Raw genomic sequence first — 27,721 nt, 5'->3', positions numbered from 1 at the left:
CAAGATTTGGGATTGTTCTCTCACTTCCCCTAACCTTGGGTACCTCTGCCAGTGACTCTGAGGTACGCTCCCATCTTCCCCAGCCAGAGCCTATGGCTTTTTTAATGCCCCAGTGAACATGCTGAGCTGTTTTTATGTACCTACAGTCATAACTAAATAATATTAGACACAGGAAGAGGAGGAAATGACAGTTTAGGGATAGACTAGGAGACTTGGTATCTTTCTATGTGACTATCAGAATCATCGGATCCTTTTAGAGAATGAAGGCAGATTTTTAAAAAAATGTTTTTCTTCTTTAAAAAATATTTTTATTGATTTCAGAGAGGAAGGGAGAGGGAAAGAGAGATAGAAACATCCATGATGAGAGAGAACCATTGATCGGCTGCCTCCTGCATGCCTCCCACCGGGGATCGAGCCCGCAACCCGGGCATGTGCCCCTGACCAGAATCGAACCTGGGACCCTTCAGTCCACAGGCCAACATTCTATCCACTGAGCCAAACAGCTAGGGCTCTTCTATTTTCAATTACAGCTAACATTCAATATTATTTTGTATTATTTGAAGGCAGATTTGTTAGTTCTACCGTAATCCAAAGCACACTGGAGCCTGGTCCCCTAGGTTGACTGAAGATTCCTAATTAATTTTCTTCCCTATCAACCTCCACTCCTCCCCACTCGTTTCTCAGGTGAACACAATTTACCTGTCTCTGCTCTCTCTTGAACTCTCTAAGTCAGTATTGCTCCCCGTGTGGCCCACCACCCATATGAGAATCAGCTAGGGTGCTTGTTAAAAATGCAGATTCTCAGACCCCTCCTCAGACTGAATCTAACTCTGGGGTGCAGCTCTGGAACCTGATGCTTAACAAGTTCCCCAGATGATCCGTGTGCTCATTGATGTTTGGGAGCTGTTGCTCTAAGCGCTGCCATTAGGGAGCTCAGGCCAAGGTCATCTCCAGGTACATTCAGACACTCTCCCAACAGTTCCCCATAAGGAACAAGTTAAATCCCATCTTCTCATGACCTTTCCCCCTACTTCCACCATCTCCCCCCTCCCCCAGCAGGGATAAGAAGACCACTTATATTGTAGCATCTGTGTATACAAGATGTGCATCCCAGCATTGTTTACAGTAAAGAAAAACAAAACAGCTGCCTGCCAGTGAACTTCTGCTCCAATAATATAATGGTATATCTTTCCAATGGAATGCTCTGTAACTATTCAAAGTGACTTTTTGCTTTTTGTTATGCAAAGTGATGAGGTCCTAGAAAGCCTCAGCGTATTGTTTGTGGATTCCAAAGAAATAACCCGGAGGACTGGCTGTGAAAGACATGGGTTTATTAGGATTTACATGTGCACCGTGTGCACCGTTAGCAACCGACTGTGAAGTTTACTGGCTGCCACCAGTGAATTTGTCCCACTAAAGTCCCATCTGGTTTGTGGATGGGTCACACTGGTGGCAGCCTGCCGATGCTATTGTTTTGCCCTTGCTCAGAATTTCCCAGTGCAAGTACTGAAAACAGAAAATCAGGGCATGCAGGGGGCAGGGGGCGGGGGATGTGCCTGTGCACAAACTGTGTGAGATCAAAACTCTAGCTATTTACAATCCAGTTCACATCTAGAAGCAGTTTCTCTTTGGCCTTTCTTAGACTGAGTTGCTGGCCAGTTTCCCAAGCTCTCACAGTCCATTTACAGATGCCCTTCATTGTATTTCCACAGGGTGGAAGGAACAGTTGGAACATGTGAAGGAGCCCATGTTCCCATTTATCATATATTTTTATTATTGCATCTCCACTTCCTTCTTCCTTTCTTTTTTTAATTGATTTGAGAGGGGGTGGGGAGCATCGATTGGCTGTCCGCTGCATGCCCCCGACTAGGGATCAAACCCACAACCTGGGTATGTACCCTGACCAGGAATCAAACCCACCTTCTCGTATATACAGTTTCACACTCCAACCAACTGAGCCACACTGTCCAGGGCTTTTTTTTTTTTTTTTAATGTGCCCCAGGCATGAAACAGCTCTGGCCACCAACATTGGCATCAAGGTAGGATAAACTTAGGACAGTACGTCTGCCTTGCCCCTGAGTGTTTTAAGAGCGACACCACCAATCAGGTGTCTCCCTGCCCATTGCCAGGAAATCTGCATCTCCGCTTTCACTCAATCTTTATAAAGTATGTTAAATTATACAGTTTCTACTTTTGTTTGAATTTTCTACATAAGTAGGCAGCTATATATATAAAAGCCAAGCGACCGAAGGGCGGAATGACCAGGAAGACCAGTGGCTCTGTGCTGGGGCTCTTTTCCCAGCCTTACAAAGGGTTCAGCATTCTGGAGAAAGGGGCTGCGCATAGATGATTACAGAGTCCATGGACGAAAGATAGTTTTGAAAGGCATTGGGGGTCAGAGGAGCTTCAGCTGAAGGAGCTAGAAGACTCTCCTTGTCTCAGGACCCCGTGCTTTTATTCAACACAATTTGTCCCAAGGCAAGGTGGGAATATACACTTCAAAGGGTAAGGTATCAAAGGGTTTACAGAGATTGTCAGTTCCGGGAATAGCCTACAGCTGTTCAGGTGTTTGGCCAACAGGAGCCAATAAAATGCCCTGAGCTGTCTGGCAGTTAACAATCCCATTCAGGTTTGGGGGGAGTGCCATTTAGGGTTTCCAACAGGTAAATTACATATGTGGCTCACCCTTGTTGAGCCCACCAAGTCCCATCAACCTTCTGATGGAACTCTTGTAATTATTACATGCTGGAATTGGTTCTCGGCAGCTATGACGCGCATTGCGGCAACCAACTGGCCAGCCAACCACTGGTAGGCCCTCCGCCCTGCTGGCCCCACCCCCGATTGGCCCCCCAAACTCCAATCACTGAAGTCTGACCTTCAGTGATTCTAAGTAAGTAAACGCTCTCCAGTCTTCATAGACCAGGAACCTGAATGATGAGTGATCAGGTGGAAAATTGCTCACGGTCTGGACCGTTAGTCAGGTGTCCAGGAGTGGTGCCCAGCACAACCACCATGTTCCCGGCCCCCAATCGGCCCCTCCCACCCCAATGCAGTCAGGTGTCCAGGAGAGGTGCCCAGCACAACCACCATCTTCCTGTGTTCTCTCTCCACTGCTTACTACCAAAGAGGGCAGCCACATCACACCACGGCCTCTCTTTAGAGGGTTTGTCAGCTGGGAACTAAACCGCATTACCTGTCTAGGGAGAGGCTTAGAAACGGAAGCTGTAAGTGTCCCTGACACTAAAGCACCTTTGAAGCTTCAATTCATCCGAAAGCCAACAGCAAACATGCATGCATACACCCTGCAAAGATCTTTGACACTAATAAGTCCCCCTGGCCAACCCTGCCCCTGATCAGTCCCCCCATCTGATCAGGGTGGGTGGCCAGACCCACCCGTGCACAAATTCTTGCACTGGGCCTCTAGTTATCTTTATAATTAAAAAAACACAGTGAAATACAAAGTACAGAAACATCTAGAAGCATTTGCTGGATATTCTTTTTAAGGAGCTGGTTTAGATTATTCAACAAGTTCTGTTAACAAATATCTTTAAATTATCCAAGGAAATACTATAGGAAATTTTTCTAGATCTAAGGGCCTGAGTTTCCAGATGAAAAGAGCTCACCAAAAGGCTAGCGCGCGCACACACACACACACACACACACACACAAAAGCAGATGTTTGTCATTAAGTTCCAGAACACCAGGAATAAAAAGAAGATCCTAAGCACTTTCAAAGAGAAAACAGGAAAAACAGGCCAAATACAAAGTATCAAGAATCAGAGTGGTGCCCTAACCGGTTTGGCTCAGTGGATAGAGCGTTGGCCTGTGGACTGAAGGGTCCCAGGTTCGATTCCGGTCAAGGGCATGTACCTTGATTGCAGGCACATACCCAGTAGGGAGTGTGCAGGAGGCAGCTGATCAATGTTTCTCTCTCATCGATGTTTCTAACTCTCTATCCCTCTCCCTTCCTCTCTGTAAACCTCCCCCCCCCAAAAAAAAAAAAAATAAATAAATAAAGAATCAGAGTGGTGTTTGGAACATTTGGGAAAAAGTAGTGAAATAGAGATAAGCACACAGAAAACTAAGAAAGTAAAAAATGACAAATGATAATTTCAGGGAAACCAAACAGTTGTTCAAAAAATAAAAAATAAAAAGAAATAAAACATAATTAGAGTACTGACGTCAGCATAATGTAATGCCTAGAATTGATCAAATGAAATTGGAACATATGCATATTATTTAGAAATATGGTTAAAAACAAAGGGAAAAGTTAAAGGAATTGAAAGTAATTGCCTCTGGGGAATGGGACAGAGGTATGGCTAAAAGACTGTTGTATTTTGCCATAAACCTTGTAGCAGTGCTTTTTAAAACTATGCACACTCATTATTTTTATAATAAAAGTTGGAACACACATAACCTGCTGATGGAATGCAAAATGATGCAGTCATTAATTTAAAAAGTTAAACATAGTGTTACCATATGACCTGGCAATTCCACTCCTATGAATATATTCAAGAGAATTGAAAACAAGTGTTCAAACAACATGTACACGAATAGTTCACAATAGCCAAAAAGCGGAAACAATCCAAATGTCCATCAACTGATGAATGGATAAGTAAAAAATGTGGTTTATATATCCTATAGTGGAATATTATTCAGCCATAAAAAGGAATGATTGATGCCCGGCCGCAGTGGCTCAGTGGTTGAGCGTCAACCTGTTCTAATCCAAAATTGTTGAGACCTGTTGTTCTAATGCAAAATTGTTGATTGTGGACCAATAAGAGATGCATACAAGTAACAACAAAGAACAAATTGGGGTGAGCACCTTAATAAAATGACAAACCAAGCATTATGGAGTTTCAAAGGAGGGAGAAGTCATGGATGGAGGACTCAGAAAGAATGGGTGAAGTGGCAATTTGTGATGGAACTTAACCCTTTGCACTCGCTTGCTTTTTTCTCGATTCCTTTATTCTACTCGGGATTTAATTTTTTAAATACCCCAGATTTTACAAAGCGTGGCAGTAGAATAAAAAACGAGTTTCTTTTCATACAAACTTATTTATTTGGATTTTTTTATATTTCAAATTATTGATACATTCAAAGAGTAATTTTAATCTCGATGCTAACCGTGTCGAGTCACACTCGACATCTGAGTGCAAAAGGATAAGGTATGTATAGGTTATGGACAGTTGAAACAGTGGGACAGAGAAGAGGGGCATTTCAGTGAGAGAGGCCAGTTTAAGGAGAGAGCGAAGGAGGGGAAGGCGAGTAGAGAGAGACAGAGAGAGAGAGACAGAACACAAAGAATGTTCAGGGACCAGATCATAGTGAGTTTGGCTGGAGGGTGGCTAAACATGGGAAGAAAAGAGTGGGACTCTGTTCTGAATGGTCTTGTATGCTAGGGTGAAGTCATATTAAATATAAATGGAAGAGTCAATATTGTAGAGAGGCCGATTCCCTTATAATTTATCTTTATATTTAATGAAATAACAATAAAACATCTCAAAAGGATTTCTGTAGAAAACTTAGTAAAATGGTTCCTGAGTTTATCTGGAAACATAAACTTGTGAGGAGAGTTAGACAATAAAAAGCTATGGTGCCCTAGCCGGTTTGGCTCAGTGGATAGAGCGATGGCCTACGGACCAAAGGGTCCTGGGTTTGATTCCAGTCAAGGACAGGTACCTTGGCTGCAGGCTCCTCCCCAGCCAGGGGCCTGGTTGGGGCACATATAGGAGGCAACCAATGGATGTGGTTTTCTCACAGAGATGTTTCTGTCTTTCCCTCTCTCTTCCATTCTCTCTAAAAGATCAATGGAAAAATATCCTCAGGTGAAGATGAACAAAAACAAAAAAAATCTATGGTAATTAAAACAAATGTGTACATGTATAGAAATAGGTAGACAGATCAATGAAACAAGCCTAGAAATAAACCCAAGCATATATGGGAACTACATAAATTACTAAGAAGCCAATTCAAACTGATGGGTTAAAAATGGTGTTCAAATGAAATAAGCCAGTCACAAAAAGGTAAATGCTGTGTGACTTCCCTTATATAAGCTATCTAAAATAGTCAAATTCATAGAAACACAAAGTGGAATTGTGGTTACCAGGGCCTAGGGGGAGAGAGACAAGGGGAATTAAGGGGAATTGTTGTTTAATGGATATAGAGTTTTAGTTTTGCAAGTTGAAAGTTCTGGAGATCTGTTTCACAACAATGTTCAAATTAACACTACCGAACTGTACAGTTAAAAATGGCTAAGACGCCCGGCCAGCATGGCTCAGTGGTTGAGTGTCACCTACGAACCAGGAGGTCACGGTTTGTTTCCTGGTCAGGGCACATGCCCGGGTTGCTGGCTTGATCCCCAGTGTGGGGTGTGCAGGAGGCAGCCAATCAATGATTCTCTCTCATCATTGATGTTTCTCTCTCTCTTACTTTCTGAAATCAATAAAAAAAAAATAATTTAAAAAAATGGTTAGGACAGTAAACTTGATGTTATGTGTATTTTACTACAATAAAAACACCTTAATGGTAGTGAAACATTCAGCTAGCCATTTAGAAAAGGTCCATACCTCACTAGATTCCAGACAGATTAGATATAACAATAATGAATATTTAAAGAATGAACACCAATCCTCTTCATACTCTTCCCAAAAAATTGAAGAGGAAGGAACACTTTCACACTCACTCTAGAAGATTACCCTGAGCAAAAATCAGACAATGATACTACAAAAAAGGAATCTATACCAATATCCCTTATTAATATTAATGCAAAATCCTCAATAAAATACTAGCAAACCGAATTCAACAGCATATTAAAATACACTATGACCAAGTGGATCTACTCTTGGAATGCTAGGAAAGTTTAACATATGAAAATCAATTAATATACCACATAAATCGAATGAAGGGGGAAAAAACAAATAATTATCTCAACTGATGGAGACAAAGTTTAGCACCATTTTTTGATAAAAACACTCAACAAATTAGGAACAGAAGGAAACTACCTCAAGATAACAAAGGCTATACATAAATGAAAAGCCTCAGCTAATGGCATACTCAAGTGTGAAAGACCAAAAGCTTTTTCTTTTTTTTCTTTTTTAAATATATTTTATTGATTTTTTACAGAGAGGAAGAGAGAGGGATAGAGAGTTAGAAACATCGATGAGAGAGAAACATCGATCAGCTGCCTCCTGCACACCCCCTACTAGGGATGTGCCCGCAACTAAGGTACATGCCCTTGACCGGAATCGAACCCGGGACCCTTGAGTCCGCAGGCTGACGCTCTATCCACTGAGCCAAACCGGTTTCGGCCAAAAGCTTTTTCTTTAAGATGAGCAGCAATAAAACAAGAATGCCTGCTTATGCCACTTCTGTTCAACATAGTACCGGAAGTTCTAGCCAGATCAATTAGGCAAGGAAAAGAAACAAAAAGCATCAAAATTGGAAAGGAAGAAGTAAAATTACCTCTGTTCACAGATGGCATGATCTTATATGTAGAAAACCTCCAAGATTCCAACAAAAAGAGGTAGAATAAACAAATTCCGCAAAGTTGCAGGATGCAAAATCAATACACAAAAATCAGTTCCATTTACAACAGCATCAAAAAGTATAAAATACTTTTGAATAAACATAACCAACGAGGTTTGTATTAGTTTGCTAGGGCTTCCACAACAAACTACCTCAGAGTAGGTAGCTTAAACAACAGAGATTTATTTCCTCACGATTCTGGAGGCTTGGAAGTCCAAGATGAAGGCATCAGCAGGTTTGGTTTCTTCCGAGCTCTCTCCTTGGCTCCAGATGGGCATCTTCTTGCTGTGTCCTTCCTTGGCTATCCCTCTGTGTTGTCTGTGACCTAATCTCCTCTCCTTATAAGAACACCAGTCATATAGAATTAGGGACTACTCTGAAAACTTGACTTGGTGTGGGTCTTTTAAAATTCATTCAGTTTGGTACACAGTGAACTCTTTTAATTTGAAGACTTGTATCTTTCTCAGCTTCAGGAAATTTCTTACATCCTTTTCCTTTTCATCCTCATCCGAGGATATGCTTTCATTGATTTTACAGAGACAAGAAGGGAGAGGGAGAGAAAGAGAAAAGGATCAGTTTGAGAGAGAAACATCGATGGGCTGCCTGACCTGGGATCCAACTGCAACTTAGACACGTGCCCTGACCAGGAACCGGGACCTTTCGGTTTCCAGGTCGGCGCTCCAACCAACTGAGCCACACCGACCTGGGCAAGTCACTGACCTTTTTACTTCTATTGTGAAATGGGGAAACTAATGCTCACTCTACTTACTAGCGGGTAAAAATTAGTGCAACCGCGTTGAAAAGAAAAATGAAATACATTTAATAATGCTTCCTGCTCGAGGCAGGCGAAGAAATACAAAGAACGTGGACTTGATGTCATCTGGGAAGACCTTGAACAAACGATCCCCAGTTTTTCCTCTGGAAACGAGACTACTCTTTCTTACCTCACAGTTTATCTGTGATGTTAAAATGAGACATCACAGTAGAGACCTGTTGCACAACAAACGCTAATTGCCCGCCACCAAATCTAAAAGCCGTCTCCCCCGCCCCACTCCCATCCCCGTATTTCCTGACCAATCCCAGAGACTATGATTTAGTAAGTCCGGAGTGAAGTCCAGAAAGCAACTTTTAAAAAAATAATCTACATTTGTCAAAAGTTACCTAGCAGATTCTAATGCAGGTACCTCCACCAAGGACTCAGCTTGCTACCACGCCCCCCCCCTTTTTTTTTTTGTCAGAAGGAGCCGCAAACTCCAGATCTCGCGACAGTTTATTCTTTCTTCAGAATCTACTACAGATCGCGCGAGGTGTTCATTGTCCAATCGCGAGGCTGGATGGCTGCCCAAGATGGCGGCGCGCTGGGAGCGTAACATCTGCGTTTCTAGGAGCTTCGCGCTGCATATGGTTTAAGACTAGGGGTTAGAGGCCCCCTCCAGATTGGTGGTTTGGCTGGAACTTGGCCCACAGAGGTAAGTCACTTATTATCTTTCACGATGGTTACGAGTTCACTTAGTTCCTGTATCACCCAGGTTCCTCATTCTCGGGTGCTGGGCTTCGGGGGTCTAGGGAGAGAGACCCGGTAGGGGTTGAGGTGTGGGGGGTGAGGAGTTGCCTAATAGAATGGAGACTACGACTAAAGTAGGGAAGGCCCCTGGGGCTGAGGAGGTTCAGAGAGATCGGAAACTGAGGCGGGAAGGCCAACTGAATGGATAAGATGAAGGTGTGGAACTGTGGGAGAGATGGAGAACTGGCCGTGGCGGGGCTAGAAGGAAAAGTCGGGTTTATGAAGGAAGGCAACGAGGAAAAAGGGAGATTGGGGTTGAAGTGGGAGGAATTTGTTAAGAAGGGATTCGAAAGTCTGAAAGCGAAATTTAGATTGCGTTAAGGTGCGTGGTAGTTGAAGAAGATTATTTAAGGGTCAAGAGAAACCAAGGAAACAGTAGCTTCAGGGTTCGACTACTTTGGTTTTTTACGACCGACTCGGTCAGCCCAGAAGAAAAAGCCCCAACCTTAGGCCTGAGCCTCTTTGGGAGTCAAGATAGGCGACTCTTCACCACGAATGAGGTGCTGTGTTTCAGTGGCTTGGATAGTGAAAAGAGTTACACATCAGTGTTTTCAGTCAACGAATACCGAGTGCTTACTCTCCCAGGACCTGATTGCCTAATTTGGTGCTGGGAAATCGCAGTGAACAAGACAGACAAAAGATTTTCCCTCACGAAGCCCACTGGCATGGCAGGTTAAAAAAAAAAAAAAGTGAAATATCTGGAATGTATGGAATGTCAAATGGGTAAGTTCTGTGTAGAAGTTAGAAGCAAGTAAGGGAAACCAGGAGTGCGGTCACTGCTGCAATTTTAAGTAAAGATAGTAGGAGAGGCATCAGTGAGGTGACATCTGATTTAAAGACCTGAACAAGGCCAGGGTATCTTGCATGTATGTATTTCTGGTCAAAGAAAAGTCCACGCAGACCAAACAGCAAATACAAAAGTCCTGAAGCAGGAGTATACCAGAATTGATAAACAACAAGGAGGCCAGTGTAGCTAAGAGCAGGATGAGCCAGGAAGAGGAAAGTAGATTAGGTTAGAGAGAAGGAAGTGACAGTACTGATGGCAGGTAAGAGGTGACACTGAACTAAATTGAGGAACATGATAGATTTAGCTAAGAACCCATTGCCTGTATGAGGAGCTTGATTAGCAAAGAAGTGGCTTTACTGACCAAAAAAGTTGAGTAATGTAGGAAATGAATTGAATCTGCCATATGTGAACGAAAAAGGGTCTATGTAATAAACCTGGCAGGCTCATGGGGGCCACGTGGCAGGCCTGATAAGCTCAGTCACCAAAATAACCACACACCATGGTCTGATCATAAATTCCAATTGGGCAGGTCATAGTGGGTAGTTACATCCCAGGCCTGTAGCTCTCTTAGCAAAGGTCAGTCTTTATCTTAAGTGAGTCCTGTCCATTGGTCTTCTGCATTTAGGATAACATACCTTTAAAATGTCAGAGTGAATGAAGAAAAATGAAAAGACCAGTATGTCTGGAGCACAGTGCTGGAAGGGGGAAGTGGCAACAAATGAGGCTGGAGGGATAGGCAAGGCCTAGATTATCTATACCTTGTTACTAATTTTGGACTTTATCAGCCTAATAGCTTTAGAAGCCACTGAAGGGATTTAGCAAGGAATATTCAGATTTGTGTGGGATGGGGGAGAGAAGACTTGTCTGCTATGTGAAAAGTGGATTGCAGGGGCAAGAGTGGTTATAGAGAGATCAGTTATCGTAATCCAAGAAAGACGGTAATGAACTGGGTTAGAGATGTGTAGTTGTGAAGGGTGAAAAGTTATTAAGAAATAATTAGGAGATAGAGAATATTCAGGACATGGTGTGTGTGGAATTGGGGAGGTGGGGTGGAGAAGATACTAAAGATTTCTGGATTGTGCACCACAAGAAAGATAGTGGTGTCATTCAGTGAAATAGGGAAGATCAGATGAGGACCATTTTGGGGTGGATTGAAATTATTTACTTTTGGACATGTTGTGCATGAAATACTTTTGAGCCATTCAAATGAGAAGTCTAGTGGGCAGTTGGATGTATGATTTGGAAAGGTCTGGGGTGAAGACAGTTCTTTTTTGAAAATGGTTGTTAAATTTGAAGTGTAGAAAGCTGTCAAAAAACCTTCTGAAATAGAGTGAACAGATTTACGACTATGTAAAATTACATCTCAAGCAAAGCTTGCAAAGAAAAGGTGTTGCTAGGGGATATGGCTTAACTGGGGAGATCAAGGAAGGAAAGACGTTCCTGAAGAAGAGATGCTTGAAGTGTGATAGTAAGGATGAGTGGTGAGGAGGGGTGGGATGATATGGGGGGGAGGAGCACATTATAGATCAGTGATTTTTAATTGGTGTGCCGTGAGAATTTTTAAAACATGTAATACCTGACTATTTAGTCAGGTTGAAAAAAAAGGCAACAGCCAACACAACAATAGCTGTCCTGTGTGAATAAATAAATAAATAAATTTTTGTCAAATCGGTAAGAAATATAATAGATTTTTTGGTGTACCGCAGAATTTTAGTAATTAGTTTAAGTGCCATGAGATGAAAAAGGTTGAAATCACTCTTATAGACAGAAGGAGTAATCTGTGTGTAAAGACCCTATTGCCAGAGTGGAGGAATAGAAAATGAGCTCAGGGGTGTGTGCGTGTGTGTGTCTTAAGCTGATAGTGAAGGAATAGGTTAGCCCACACCAGGCTGGACCTTATTTGTATGCTGAAGTAAGGTTTTTTGTTTTTATCCTAAGAGTAAGGTTTTGAGCAAGTGGGCATACGAGGACGATGTAATGAGATTTGTGTTTAGAAATGATCACTGAAAAGTAGAAAAAGGAATGGAGAGAATAAAAGTGGAGTCAGGGGGACCAATTAAGAGACTGTTATAGCAGTCTAGGTAACTTGGCTTATATTGATGGAAATAGAGAAAAATTGATGGATTTGGGAGGTTTTTAGCAGATTAAATCCATATGACTGTTATTTCTTGGAATATGAGAGGGATAGAGAGCTATCAGGTGACTCTTAGGTTTCTGGCTTACATAATACTGTTTAGATGAATGCTCATTATAAAAAAGAGTGGAAAATGCAGAATGGTATAAAGAAAAGGAAAATCACCTACCATGCAGAGATATGTAATATTCTAAAATATTTTTAAATTACCAACTACTTAGAGATTTACTAAACCACTGGCCTTTCTTCTAGTTTTAATTTATTGCTATAAATACATTAACTTTCTTCCTCTTTATAATCTGGTAGAAGTCAAATTATGTTTGTTTTCATTTGGTTCTAGCTACCTAGGAGTGACAAGGCTGACATTTATAAAGGAAGTTGGAATAGAAGATAATTTTTGAAATTTAAGTGATTTTTGGTACACTACAAATTATCAGTCCATGCAAGGCTACTGTAAAAACTAACCTCTGATTATAATATTCTTGACTGTAGATTATAGTACTTTCTGCTACTTTGATGTTTTTAAAGGCATAATTTCCAATTTTTTTTCCTTGGTTCAAAAAAAAAAAAAAAGATTCATCTCATGCTGTGTATATTATTGTGGCAAAATATATATAACAAAATTTACCATTTTAACTACTTTTAAGTATACTGTTCAGTGACGTTAAATATATTCACAGTGTTGTGCAGCCATCAACACTATCCATTTCTAGAAGTTTTTAATCCTAAACAGAAACTGTGTACTCATTAAAGAATGACTCATCATTCCTCCTTCTCCTAAACCCACAGAAACCTCTATTCTACTCTACCTGTATGAATTTTCCTAGTCTTGGTACCTCATATAAATGGGATAATATGATATTAATATAATATAATACTCCTTTGGATGTGGCTTGTTTCTCGTTTTTAAAATTTGTCCATGCTTAGCATGTATCAGAATTTCATTCTTTTTATGGTTAAACTAGAGGCCCGGTGCACGGATTCGTGCACTGGTGGGGTCCCTTAGCCTGCCCTGCACCCTCTTGCAATCCGTGACCCCTCAGGGGATGTCGGACTGCCAGGATCGGGCTGAAACGAGCAGTCCAACATCCCCCAAGGGAGTGAAGCGGCAGGCGGCTGGGCTGGGGAGGAACCCAAACACAGACTGGGAACCCAGACCAGGTGCTGCGCTGCTCCTGCTCATCCCAGTCCCGCCGTGCCTGCCTCCGCCGCTGCTTGGTAGCACTGCCATGGAAGCAGGAGAGGCTTGCCAGCCATGAGCCCAGCATCTGGCGCCCGTCAGTCAGCTGAGCAGCTCTCCCACTGTGGGAATGCACTGACCACCAGGGAGCAGCTCCTGCGTTGAGCATCTGCCCCCTGGTGGTCAGTGCACGTCATAGCGATCAGTCAAACGGTCTACCAGTCCAGCGGTCACTTAGGATTTTATATATATATAGATAATATTCCATTGTATGCATATACCACATTCTGTTTATTCATCTGTATATGGATACTTGGGGTTGTTTACACCTTTTGGCTGTTGTGAACATGATGCTGTGAACGTTGTAAACAAATATATCTTTGAGTCCCTGCTTTTAGTTTTTTTGCGCATACTTTGGAGTGAAAATGCTGGATCTCATGGTGGTTCTGTGTTTTAACTTTAAAAACCACCAAACTGTTTTCCACAGTAGTTGTACCGTTTTATGTTCCACCTGCAATACATGAGGGCTCTAATTTCTTCATATCCTTTCCAACATTTATTATTTTCTTCTAAAAATTTTTAAGTAATAGCCATCCATCCTAATGGGTAAAGTGGTATCTTATTGTGGTTTTGCTTTGCATTTCTCTAATGACAGATGATGATGAGCATCTTTCATATTCTTATTTGTTATATACATTTAAAAAATATGTCTTCTACTTTCTCACTTGATTGGTAAGGATGTGTTGACTGTAACTGTTGACTTGGCAACTACAGTTTTTCCCCATTAATATATTTTTAAACTAAATATGTTCATTTTTTTCTTTCTTTTTTTTCTTCTTTTTTTCTTTTTAAAGATGGCTCTGAGTAAATCAATGCATGCAAGAAATAGATACAAGGACAAACCTCCTGACTTTGCATATCTGGCATCCAAATATCCAGATTTTAAGCAACATATTCATATAAATCTGAATGGAAGAGTGAGGTAGGTAACAGTTCTGAAGAATTCTGGATACTGTATTATTCTAGTGTAATCTGAATGGATACAGTGTAGTGGAAAGTGTACTGGACTGATAGTAGACCTGAATACTAATCCTAGACATTTTATTAAACATCTCATCTGACCTTGGACAAATCATGTACCTGCTTTGGGTTTCAACTTTTTAATCTATAAGATGAGAGGATTGGACTAAATGTTTCTTAGTTTCCTCTGGCTTTAAAAAAAAAAACCCTCTAAATGTCCAAATTATTACTTATTCATCAGAGATCTCAGAGGAACTGCATAAAACTTAAAATTATGCTCTGAAACTTGGTAGCTGGTACCCCGCTAGTGTGGCTCGGTTGGACATTGTCCTGTGCATGCAAAAGTTGCTGGTTTGATTCCCAGTCAGGGCACATCCGTGGTTGCGGGCTCAATCCGTGGTAGGGGACAGTCGATTGATGTTGCTCTCACATTGATGTTTCTCTATCTCTCTCCCTCTCCCTTCCTCTATGTAAAAATCAATTTTTAAAAATCTAATAAAATCAAATCAAACTTGGTGGCTGGTGAGGGTCTAAAATCTTTTTTTTTTTTTTAAGTGTGTGTTACTTTGAGGTAGGAAAATATAGCCATGACATCAAAACTGTGATTTCACCGATATTATTACTTAGGATGTCACTACATTTAAGTTAAAAAATTGATTTTTAAAAATTTAGAAAATAATAGTATGACTGCTTCAGGAAATGACCAAGATTATGATAATGATATGGGAGATTATAATAACTGATGTGCATGATACACCCTTGAGAAGGAAACGTTGACTGCATTCCTAAACTCTATGGGAGTTACAGAGGGGATGGAAATTGCAAGTCAGCCTGGGGAAAGGTGTGGTGATTTAACTATGGGTGCCAGAGAAGGAGGAACAGGATTTTTGTGGAGAAGAGGCAAGGTAAGGAATAATAGGATCATTGCGCTGACCCCTTCCTTTCTCCTACCAGTCTTCTTATGACTTTAGAAATAGAGGTCCTAGGGCAGGACTTAACCTGGGGACCAAGATACCTAAGAAATCATATAAAAGTATTTTAAAAATATATTTATGTTCATTTTTCTGGTTAAGAATCCTTAGTTTTCATTTGTCTACTTCATTCAGTAAAAAGTTGAGCACAGCCCCAATTATGAATGCTTGTACTACTTAATATTTATTGATTAACCATTCTGTGCTAAGTTCTAGAAAAGCCATAATAAATAAGAAAGACATGTGGATATGTGTTACATGCTGTTGAGTTGGCTCTGATTCCTAGTGACCCTATGAATGAGTGATGTCCACAATGTCCTGTCCTCAACAAGCCCTGCTCAACTCCATAGACTCATTTCTGTGGCTTTTATAGAGTCAGTGCATCTCATATTTGGTCTCCTCTTTTCCTGCCCAGCAATATTGTCTTTTCCAAAGAACCTTGCCTTCTCATAATGTGCCCAGAGTAGGACAGCTTCAATTTTGTCGTGTTTGCTTCCAGCAATGTTTCAGGCTTAACTTGCTCTAGGACCCACTTGTTCATCTTTCTGGTGGTTCAGGGTCTTTAAAGCTTTCCTCTAATACCATATTTCAAATGAATCAATTTTTTTCTGTCCAACTTTCACATCCATATTAATTGGGAACACAAGGGTGTGGTCTCTAATGACACATTTTGCTATTGGTGATTTTTCCTAATTCTTGCATTTCTGCCCTTTTGAGTCTCAGTCTTCTCTTGATTTCTTGGCTGCAGTCTCCATTTGAATTGATGACTGAACCAATATAAGCAAAATCTTTAACAATTCCAGGGTCTTTTTTCAAAGTTAAAGTTGTGTATTTCTTCTGCAGTTGTGATTTCTGTCTTGATGTTCAAATACAGTCCTGCTTTGGCACTTTCTTTTTTAATTTTCATTGGAAGTTGTTTGAAATCATTGCTACTTTCTGCCAGTAAGATGGTGTCATCTGCACATCTTAAGTTATTTATAGTACTTCCACCAATTTTCACTCCTCCCCCTGAGTCTGGCCCAGTTTTTCATATATGTTTTGCCTACAGATTAGAATAGGAAAAGACCAAAAAAAAAAAAAAAAAAAAGGAAGAAAGGAATAGTCAATAGTCACTGCTATTTTTGCAGTTTACACACTAGTGGGGAAAGTGGACAAATAAATAAGCTTTTAACCTTATTTGCCTCAGTGTGTCAGAATCTGTGGGGTTTGCAGTAGAATCAAATACAAGGGAAATCTGACCCCAGCTTTGGGATTTAGAGAATCATTTGAAACAGAAGTGGTATCTTAGTTGAGTTCTGAAGAATAAGTAGAAATTAGCCAGGTAGAAAGAAGAATATCACAGGTAGAAGGAGCAGCATGTGCAAAGAGCACTGAGTAGTAGGGGAACTGCAAAGTTGAACGTGCCTAAGATGTGGTGGACAAGTGACAGGAGATAGGGCTGGGAGGATTATGCTTGTAGTACTTTATAAGGCCTAGTGAGGATTTGGAATTCATCTCAAGGACATGGTGTGGAGAGTTCTTGTGTCTTCAGAGTTACCCATTTCTGTACTTATCCACTAAAGTTTTAAAGTAAGGGAATAACATATTCAGAATTGTGTTTAGGCAGATGTATTCTAGGAGTATTGTGGAGGATGGATTGCAGGGGGGAATTAAGACTGGAGGTACAGAAACGTAAGTAGAAAATGGTTTTAATAATCCAGACTAGATACATTAGTGGCCTAACTAGGTAGAGGCAGTAGGGATAGAGATTACTGGATGGATTTGAGAGAAATTCAGGGACAGAATTAGCAGGACATGTTGGAAATTAAGAAGTAGGAGCCCAGTATGGTGCTTAGGGTTTCAAATTAGCAAGAGGATAGGTGGTAGTGTCATTTGCTGAAGTAGGGACTAAGGGGGAATGAGCTGGCTTGGGGGAGGTGATGTTTTCAGTTTCCAGCATATAGAATATGAGAAGTCTCTGGGATATTCAAGTGGAGTATTTCGTAGACAATTGAAAACAGAAATCTGAAGAAGGACACCAGTAATGTGGGGGTATTATTAGTGAAGGTCCTGGGTCTTTGAACTGAATGCTGAAGGATGAATAGAAGCAGGGGGAAGCATTCCAAGTATAGAGAACAGAATTTTGTGAAAGGCATGGTAAGTTTGGAGAATTGCATGTAGATGGGGCTAAAGCGAATATAGGATAGCAGATTGGGGAAGAAAAGAGACTAAGAGGAAAACAGAACAAGTCACAAAGAGCCTTTCGTAGCATACAAATAGAATGGCCTTGATTGCTTAGACATTGAGGAACCAGAAGAGGATTTTTAAGATGGTTAGAATTTATAAATGGTTTAAGATTTTTGTATTTTTATTTTTTAAATCACTCAGGTCCAGCTGGTGTGGCTCAGTGGTTGAGCGTCAACCTATGAACCAGGAGGTCCTGGTTCGATTCCCGGTCAGGGCACATGCCTGGGTTGTGGGTTTGATCCTCAGTCTGGGGCATGCAGTAAGCTGCTGATCAGTGATTCTCTCTCATCATTGATGTTTCTATCTTTCTCTCCCTTTCCTTTCCTCTCTGAAATAAAAAAATCAAAAAAAAAAAATCACTCGGAGCAAACCAAACAGATCTGTTAACACAGTTCTGAATAGACATTCAATGAATATTTGTTCAATCATGAGAATAATTTCTCTATAAAATCTATTTGCCATTTACATAGGGCATACCTAAAATAAAATTACAGATAAATGAAAAAGGGATAGGCAAAAATATACTAGGCCAGTGGTCGGCAAACTCATTAGTCAACAGAGCCAAATATCAACAGTACAACGATTGAAATTTCTTTTGAGAGCCAAATTTTTTAAACTTAAACATCTAACGCCACTTCTTCAAAATAGACTTGCCCAGGCCGTGGTATTTTGTGGAAGAGCCACAGTCAAGTGGTCAAAGGGCCGCATGTGGCTCACGAGCCGCAGTTTGCCGTCCACGGTACTAGGCAAATGAGAGTTCTTTCCAAATCTGCAAAATTAAAATACAAGGCAAAAAAGCATGAAATTGGAAAAGGTGCTTGTTTATATTAATAAAAGAAATAATTTTCAAGGAAAATTTAAAAATGAAGATTTTTAGTGTTTTAAAAAATATAGCAGAAATATCTTTTAAAAAATGTTTGACAATTTGGAGACATTTCTCTTTGTATTTCTAACCAAATAGAAATACTTGGTTAGAAATACTGTTAACTGTTAACCAAACATTATCTTAGTTAATATCAAAACAATATTTTGGTTAATACCAAACAGTATTTGGTTAATGCTGTAACCAAAAATAAACTCCAGAGGATCCGCGAATGCTTCGAAGACAATTAGATAAAAATACTTTTTTTTTAATCCTCACCCGAGAATATTTTTCCATTGATCTTTTTAGAGGGTGGAAGAGAGAGGGAAAGACAGAAACATTGATGTGAGAGAAACACATCGATTGGTTGTCTTCTGCACACACCCCTTCTGGGGCTGGCGAACCTGCAACCAAGGTATGAGGTATGGGGTCCTTGATCAGGAATCCCTGGGCCAACGTTCTAACCACTGAGAAAACTGGCCAGGGCTATTTTCCCCTTTTTATCGAATTTATTGGGGTGACACTGGTTAATAAAATTATACAGGTTTCAGGTCTGTACACTGTATTGTGTGTTCATCCCAAGTCAAATCTCCATCCATCACCACTTATCCCCCCTATATTCTCCTAAACCAACAAAATGAATGCATATTTTATTACTAGAGGCCCAGTGCATGAATTTGTGCACGGGTGGGGTCCCTCGGGGTGGTCTGCAAAGATTGGGCCCCAGCTCGCAGCCCCAGCCTGCACCCACAGCCCCGCCTGGCACCCTGCCTTGGCATGGCACCGCCCCCTCACCTGCTCCACCATCCCGCCGAGGTCCCACTCTCATCGGGGCCCATCAGGGCCAGCAGGGCCTCCACTGCCACCCACTGCCAGCGCAAGTCATAGCAAGCGGTCAAATGACCGCCCGAGGGGACAATTTGCATATTAGGCTTTTATTATACAGGTGTTTTTTTTAATTAAAAATTTTATTTTATTATTATTTTTCTTTATGAATGCATGTTTTAAAAAAAATAACTTGTACAGGCTTATAACATTAAGAAGTGACTTAGCCAGGACATTCTCTGGCTTAGTCTCTACTGCTTTTCTTATAGGGAGAAAAAGAAAATTATATTTTATAGATAACTTGGTTATTGTCTACTTGAAAATACATTTGAGAATTACTTAAAAATAATTAAATAAACAAGATTACTGAATGAAATATGCATATAAATATTTAAAACATATAAAACATCTATAGTAATAAAAGCTTAATATGCTAATTAGACCAGACATCCTTCCAGTCGGCCTTCTGGATGTAGCCGCAGCGGTGGGGGCAGAGGCAACCGCTGCATTGGGCGGGGCCTAAGGCAGAGGCAACTGAGGCGGAGGTGGGGGCTGAGCTCCTTGCATGAATTTCGTGCATCGGGCCTCTAGTAATACATACAAGAAAATTGATAGTTTTCCAAATACTAATTGGAAAATATAGTTGCAATAAAAGATTCCATTTACATTAGCAACGGAAATAGATTTGGTAAGAAATATGTAAAGATTTATGTAAAACAACAAAATTACCGACAGGGGCCTAGGGGAAGACATGAATAATTAGATTTATAATGTGTTTCTGAATGGGAGACTCAATATAGTTAAAATGTCAATTTTACCCAATCAAAATCCCTGTAAAGTTTTTGGGAGAAAACATGACAATGTTTCCAAATGGGTGTTGGAAATGTGCAAAGGTGTAAACTTGCCCAGATGGAAATTTAAATATATTTTGAAGTTAGAGTAATTAAAATATTAGTATAGTAGGATTGGAGCAAGAATGGGCTATCAGTTGTCCCTCAAAGAGTGGCATTTGGTAACACACTTAAGTCTAAACAGCAGAACTTTTGCATATGCGCATTAAATCGCAGGATGAGCCCTAGCCGTTTTGGCTCAGGGGACAGAGCATTGGCCTGCGAACTGAAGGGTCCCAGGTTTGATTCTGATCACGGGTGCATACCTGGGTTGCGGGCTCAGTGCTCAGTGGGGGGCATGCGGGAGGCAGCTGATCAGTGATTGTCATCATTGATGTTTCTCTCTTTCCCTCTCCCTTCCTTTCTAAAATCAATAAAAATATATATATTTTTAAAAATCACAGGATGATTCCTGCCATTCTACTTAGTAGGGTACCTCCTAGAGCAGCGGTTGCCAACCTTTTGGACTCACGGACCACTGGTTGGCGACTGCTGTCCTAGAGGGAGTGCAAAGTGGGGAGGATGAATCTTCTTTTTCTTTTTTTCTTTTGTAAATTTATTAATTTTAGAGAGAGAGGAAGTGTGTGTGTGCAGGGGGGAGAGACAGACTTCAGTTGGTTGTTCCACTTTTAAGTACTAGAAAAAATATAGGTGAATGTCTGTATAACTTTGGGTGTAGGGATGGTCTTTCTAAGCATACTCTAAAGGTAGAATTAATAATAAAAAGATGGATTTAACTACATAGGAAGTAAAAACTTTTACATATCAGGGAATACGAAAAGTAAAAGGTGATGAAACAATATAAATATTTAAAGTGTAAGACAAAAAGAGGGGGGGAAATGGACTAAATTAGCAAAGATAAAATATTACAGTATCCACCAGTGGTAAAAATGTCAAGTGACACAGTGATAAAATGTTGGTAGAATTGCAACATTGAAAATTCTAAATAGCATACTTAAGTGAAATGATATATACAGGGTGTCCCCATAAAGTGTTTGTCAACATACAGTTCAGTTTCAAAATTTATCTACAGAAATGAATAATTTTTGGGGGGGGTCATTGCCTGTTTTCAAATTGATGACCATTCTGATCCAGGCACTGCTGATAACGCGAAGCAATGGAATTGCAAACATCAAGAATCATTTCTAGCCCTAGCCGGTTTGGTTCAGTGGGTAGAGTATCGGCCTGTAGACTGAAGGGTCCTGGGTTCAATTCCCGTCAAGGGCACATGCCTTTGTTGCGGGCTCGAACCCCAGTGGGGGGGCGTGCAGGAGGCAGCCAATCAATGATTCTCTCATCATTGATGTTTCTATCTCTCTCTCTCTTCCTTCCTTTATGAAATCAATAAAAATATATAATGAAAAAAGAAAAAAAAAGAATCATTTTGTTCAATATTTGAGTGTCCTCAATTTGTTGACTGTTGCCAGTTTTGTACCATAAACTTAAACTTTTATGTATCCCTATTAAAAGAAAGTCTAGTAGTACTTTTAGATAAATTTTCTTTGTTCAAAGCTTAGTCTGGCTTCACCCATTATTTCAAATCAGTTAAATCTGAAAAGGAGTGAGCCGAAACCAGTTTGGCTCAGTGGATTGAGCCTGCGGACTGAAGGGTCCCAGGTTCGATTCCGGTAAAGGGCATGTACCTTGGTTGTGGGCACATCCCCAATAGGGGGTGTGCAGGAGGCAGCTGATCGATGTTTCTCTCTCATCGATGTTTCTAACTCTCTATCCCTCTCCCTTCCTCTCTAAAAAATCAATAAAATATATATTTTTTAAAAATCTGAAAAGGAGTGAAAATTGAGTTATCAGCTGTTAAAAGTGTGTATACATTTTTGTGTGACACCCTGTATTTGAAGATATTTATCCCAAGGCTGTTATAACAAGGAAAATTGGAAATAATCTACATATCCAGTGTATAGGTTCTTAGAATGATGAAGTTCTGTACCCTGGAATGCCATGTAACCTTTAGAATGGATGTTGCAGATTATAAAACATTATACTTTTGTTTCAAACTAAAACTAAAATATCTGCATTGATATGTTGTGCATTGAAAGGGACTGAAAGGTTATGAGCTTGGATGTTCAGAGTAGTTGTTTTGTAATAGGGCAAAGTAACTTTTTTTTTTTTCAGGAAAAAACAAATTTGTCTATGAAGGAATGGGAAAAGGGTGAGGCAAGCTTGAGGAGAACTTCCTCTTATCTCTTTAAAGATAGGAGCAACATGAGCTTATTTATTAGTTGGCCATATAATATATTTAGGAGGGTAGGTGTAGGAGAGATGAGATGTACTTTTTAAATTTTTAAATGCAAATGACCCTGCTGCTCTGAGACATCATTCTCCATCCTGCTTACTTGTAAAGGTAGGAGACTTTGATGATTGTCTGCTTTGATAGAATAGTCTTTATTTTTATAATGTTTTTTAAATTAACTCCATGAGATATAGGAAAAAGAATGGCCAAAATATAAACCCAGCCAAATGATGGGAAAGGAACATCAGACAAAACATTAGACTTCAGATGGATTGAAGTGTCATTTGTTTGTTCAACTCTGAAGTGGTCTCTTATGGGATGCAGGGTGTGGTATAGGAAGAAGGGGCATTCTTAGTCATCCTAAGGACCAGTCTTAACGGTGCCACTAACCAGTTGTGAGGTTTTAGATAATATTCTTAGCTTTACTGAGATTGAATTTCCTCATCTATAAAAGAGGGATAAAGGCCATACTTTGTTTTTGTTTTTAATATATTTTTATTGATTTCAGAGAGGAAGGGAGAGGGAGAGAGAGATAGAAACATCAGTGATGAGAAACATTGATCGGCTGCCTCCTGCACGCCCCTTACTGGGCATCGAGCCCGCAACCCAGGCATGTGCTCCCCACCAGAATCGAACCTGGGACCCTTCAGTCCGCAGGTGGACGCTCTATTCATTGAGCCAAACTGGCTAGGGCAAAGGCCATACTTTGGATGGTTGTCACACAGGTTAGTAATAATGCATGCAAAGTGACTGGTACATAGTACTCACTTAGTAAATGATAGGTACTTTTATCATTATTAAGCCTGGTATAATTGATAAGGTGACGAGAATTGCTGGTGTGATTGATATCACTCTGTTTTTCTTCCTTGCATCTCTCACTGCTTTGTTATAATCATTTCTGACCATTGCAATTAGATTTTAGTTTGTGCTTGTTATAGTTACCAGCCCCATAGGCTGGTAACAATTTTGCAATTTACTTGAGCCCTGTCAGTTGAGTTTGAATAGAGTGTGACACTTAACTGGTTTGTTTTTAAATCAAAGACCCAGAATTTAGGGGCTTTGTCATATCTTATGACTATACTATTTTTAGCATCTCAGTGAAGATCTAATGAATTGAAACCAATGTTGGGGAAGGCTTAGGCCTTTGTTGTTACATCAGGTTCAGTGTTAGAATGATTGATATTTTAACCATGGGTCACAGAATGTATCCTTCCAAATACTGTTTGTAATGTAATACTGTATTCATTGGTATTTGTGCAGGAGTCATTCTGGGGAAATCTGACATGAGCCTGTTGACAATAGGCTATTTTGTGAAGCTGGGTGTGTTAAACAAACAACAAAGACTGACAGAATAAATTGCTAATTTCCACGTGAGAGCTAATTTTAGTTCCTGTGATCTCAGAAATGAGAATGAAAAAGATCTTGCCTGTGTTCAGGATTTTTTTAATGTCCCAGAGTGCTAAAGTGACCTAGATATTGAACTAGTAAAGTCGGGTGACTAGACTTTGTCCTACAAAAACATTTCCAACCCTGAGATTAGTGTCTGTATTTTCTTAGAAGAAAATGAACACTTGTTTTTCTAAAGAAGTCTAAGAATCAACTATTCCTTGATTTTTCAGCTTACTTTCCTCAATTAGACTAGCCTCTGCTTGGTGTATTTTGCTTTTTGGAGATGAGCTTATTAATAAATTGTATGCTCTAGTCCATCAAAGTGAATACATATATATATATATATATATACATGTATATATATTGAGTAGCAGAACTGTTTCTATAAACAACTACTTGAAGACACTAAGAAAAAATTATATTGCTGTTTCTTTGCTCCCGATGTTTGATGAAGCTATGTAATAATGCTCAAGCTGCAGTACTATTTTTTGGCGATTGCTGTCACTGTGGGAAAGGTCCCTGTTTGGCCTCCAACAGACTTGTCCTCCTTTCATAGAAACAAAGTACTGTGGAACCAAGGACCCGTTTTCCTTTTTTGAAATTGTTTTTAATTGTACAGACATTATAGAGAGAGCCCTTAATGGGAAAAGGACAGAAATATATTTTTCCTGACTACATTTATAATGGTAATGTTACAGACTAAAAGAAAAATGTCACAGTTCTTCTACTGTAAAAATCTATTTGTGTTTAAGCCCTTGTCCTTATATAGTAATTTTTGTGGTTGTAATTTTGATACAGATACAATCATAGGACTTATTTTTATCACCGCTTGATGACATTATATTATAAACATTTTCCATTTAGTTATAAAACACTATTATGAAGGTGATATTATTTGAAATGTATTTAGATAATATAAAAATATGAGGAGAATGAAAGTCTCCATTCGTACTCATTTACCCAACCATTATATATTCAGGGTCTTTTTTGCTTTGTTTTTGTTTTATTTTTACAAGAATGTGATCATAATGTACATATATGCTTTTACTCAAACTTGTGGCTTTTTTTTTTAAATCAAGGAATCCTCTTCATACAAGAATATGTGAATCAGCCCAGTCTTATTCCTTTCAATGACTGCAGAGTATTCTCTTGTGTGGATGTATTATAACTTTTTCAGTCAACTCACTATTGTTTACTTTTAGGTCATTCCTAATTTTTTTGTAATACAGAACAGATTTATTTAACTGTTTCGCTTACTGTTGGTCTTTTTTTTCTCTCTTTATTTTCTTTTTCCCATCACCATTTATTCACTCTGCCCTCTTCCATCTCCATCCTCCCACCCCCTCACTCCCCCAGGATTTCTTTTTTTTTTTTTTTTTAAGTTTTACTGAATTTAGGTAAGTCATTGGGTTTTGTTAGAAAATTGATATACTGTTAAGTGTATTAGAAAGGATAAGGAGGTGCTTGGATGGCCAAATTTTTTTTTCTTATTGTTTGCTCTTTAGCTATCTTGGGAATCTACGTGTAAGAGATTAATCCAGGCAGTTTATTAATATTTTGCAAGTAGGATTTTGGGTTCTTTGGTTAATTTAGGGTTATCAAATAATGGTCATTGTCATTTCCATTGTTTCAGGATCTTTGCTTTTGTATGTTACTATCTAATTGCTTATTTAACCAGTGGAGATGTTAATGTTTTTTTGTGTTTTTTTTAAATTCTTAAACTCAGTTGTAGAGAAGAATTTATTGATGGAAAACACAACAGAAGGCCATGGGTTTGGCTTTTGGTTCTGTTCAACAACCAAATATTACTACTACTACTACTACTATTATATTCTAATTCAGTTAAGTACTCTGTGCTCTGGATCTCATATCCTCCCCTCATCTCAGGAACTTTACACAGCTCAGTATTCCTTCTCTTAAATATTTAATCCCTGTCAACTAACTTCTTCCCTTTGACTTTTTTAAGAAATACATATTTTTATTGATTTCAGAGAGGAAGGAGGAGAGAGAGATAGATACATCAATGATGAGAGAATCATTGATTGGCTGCCTCCTGCACGCCCCCTATTGGGGATCAAGTCTGCAACCCAGGCATATTTCCTGACCAGGAATTGAACCGTGACCTCCTGGTTCATAGGTCGATGCTCAACCACTGAGCCACACTGGCCGGGCCACAATTTTATTTAAAAGCCAGTACAAAATAACATTCAGAAGTTGCAGGACAGTAAGTCAATATATGCTGCTCTTAGGTAATATTGTTCAAATTAATTTTATAATGTATATAGGTTAAGTTTTTCAATAGGAAAATTCTTAGATTTGACACTTTAGATTTTAAGGCTTTGAGCATAGACATTATATTGGTATATACCAGTGGTCGGCAAACTCATTAGTCAACAGAGCCAAATATCAACAGTACGACGATTGACATTTTTTTTTTTTTAATTTCTTTTGAGAACCGAAAACCGACTTCTGCGCATGGGCCACGAAGTTTCAATCACACTGTACGTGTGCGCCCGCACGTGGTATTTTGTGAAAGAGCCACACTCAAGGGGCCAAAGAGCTGCATGTGGCTCGCGAGCCACAGTTTGCCGACCACTGGTATATACTTCTGTATGTTTAGCAATGACGTTTAGAAGTAGGTTAAGGTACTATTATAGAATAAAGAATGTGAATTTAGCCCAGGTAGCTCAGTTGGTTAGAGCGTCATCTTGAAACACCAAGGTTGTGGGTTCGATCCCAGTCAGAGCACATACAGGAGTCAATAATGAATGCATAAATAAATGGAACAACAAGTCTATGCGTTGTTTCTTTTCCCTCTCTCTGTCTCCCTCTCCCTCCTATCCCCTTTCTCCCTGCCCCCAATCAATAAATTAAAAATAAAAAAAGAATGTGAATTTATTTGAATGCTGTAGTATGAACACGCAGATGTGTAAACTTCTTTCCATGTGTAAAAATGGACTCTCATTGCTTATTGTGTGGTTTTTATTTATATAAAGTGTCCACAAAAGGCAAATCTATGGAGACAAAGTACGTTAGTGGTTGCCTAGATCTGAGGGTAGAAACAAGGAATGACTTGCAAATAGGCAAAAGGCTTCTTTTGGGGGCTGGTGGAAGTGTTCTAAAACTTGGATTGTGGTGATGGTTGCGCCACTTTGTGAATATGCTAAAAACTATTGAATTGTATACTCTAGGTGAATTTTATTGTATGCAAATTGTACCTCAGTAAAGCTGCTAAAAATAGTCAAATTTTAAATTTGATATAATATTTGTCATATTTAAGTATCATATTCTATTTTCATTATTAAACATTTTTTCTGCTTTCTACTTTTAAGTTTAATTTTCAAAGAATGTGCTAATGTCACATCATGTTAATTGATAATAGTAAAAATGGCCAGCATTTCTACAATAGTTACTATGTACTGGGCATTATGCTAAGTACTTTTCAAGATTATCTCTCAGAAACACTATGATATATGTACCATTATCCCTATTTTACAGCCGAGGAAATGTGTCCTCAACTTGTCCTAAGTCATATAGCTAGGTAAGGAGTCAATCAGACAGGAATTGGAATAGAAACATTTGTCCTTTATCTTTCATGTATGAAAATGCAATGTCGTTGATGGGAATTTATACTGCCATTTGTATACTGTGTGTTAAACACCCTTGTGTGGATACTCTACACCAAGCATGTCAAACTCAAAGGCTAACACAGGCCAGATAAACAAGGTTTAAACTTATGTGGGCCGCAAAAAAACAAAAGCTTCAATTTTCATAGAAACATAGGTTTATTTCGATAGAGACATGCTGAATACCAAGGGCTGAAATAAATGAGTAATTGTTAACATAAAATAATAGAACATTTTAATAAAAATTAATATTTTTCTTGAACATTAACTTACCAGACACTGAATAACTGCACAAATTTTTTAAATTACTTTATTGATTAAGGTATCACATATTTGTCCTCATCCCCCCCATTCCCATCCTAAACCCCTCCCCACGCATGCCCCCATCCCCCTGTTGTCCGTGACCACTGGTTAGGCTCATATGCATGCACACAAGTCCTTTGGTTGATCTCTCTCCGTTATCCCCACCCTC

At 39.5% G+C, this 27,721-nt stretch overlaps 1 protein-coding gene across 1 annotated transcript in view; it reads left to right on the top strand.

Moving 5' to 3' along the window:
- Positions 1–8,856: 8,856 nt before the first annotated feature.
- METTL16 (methyltransferase 16, RNA N6-adenosine) overlaps positions 8,857–27,721 on the top strand; it is a 65,678-nt gene continuing 46,813 nt past the window's right edge. Inside the window, exons 1-2 of the mRNA XM_079799258.1 lie at positions 8,857–8,996; positions 14,047–14,174. Of these exons, the coding sequence (XP_079655384.1) occupies positions 14,047–14,174 (128 nt within the window). The 5' untranslated portion in view covers positions 8,857–8,996. The remainder of the gene's footprint in view (positions 8,997–14,046; positions 14,175–27,721) is intronic.

This window comes from Cnephaeus nilssonii (assembly GCF_951640355.1).
Source record: "Cnephaeus nilssonii genome assembly, chromosome: 19".
Lineage (NCBI taxonomy): Eukaryota > Metazoa > Chordata > Mammalia > Chiroptera > Vespertilionidae > Cnephaeus > Cnephaeus nilssonii.
Note: the sequence above shows the minus strand (reverse complement) of the source record. Positions and strands in the feature narration are given on the sequence as shown.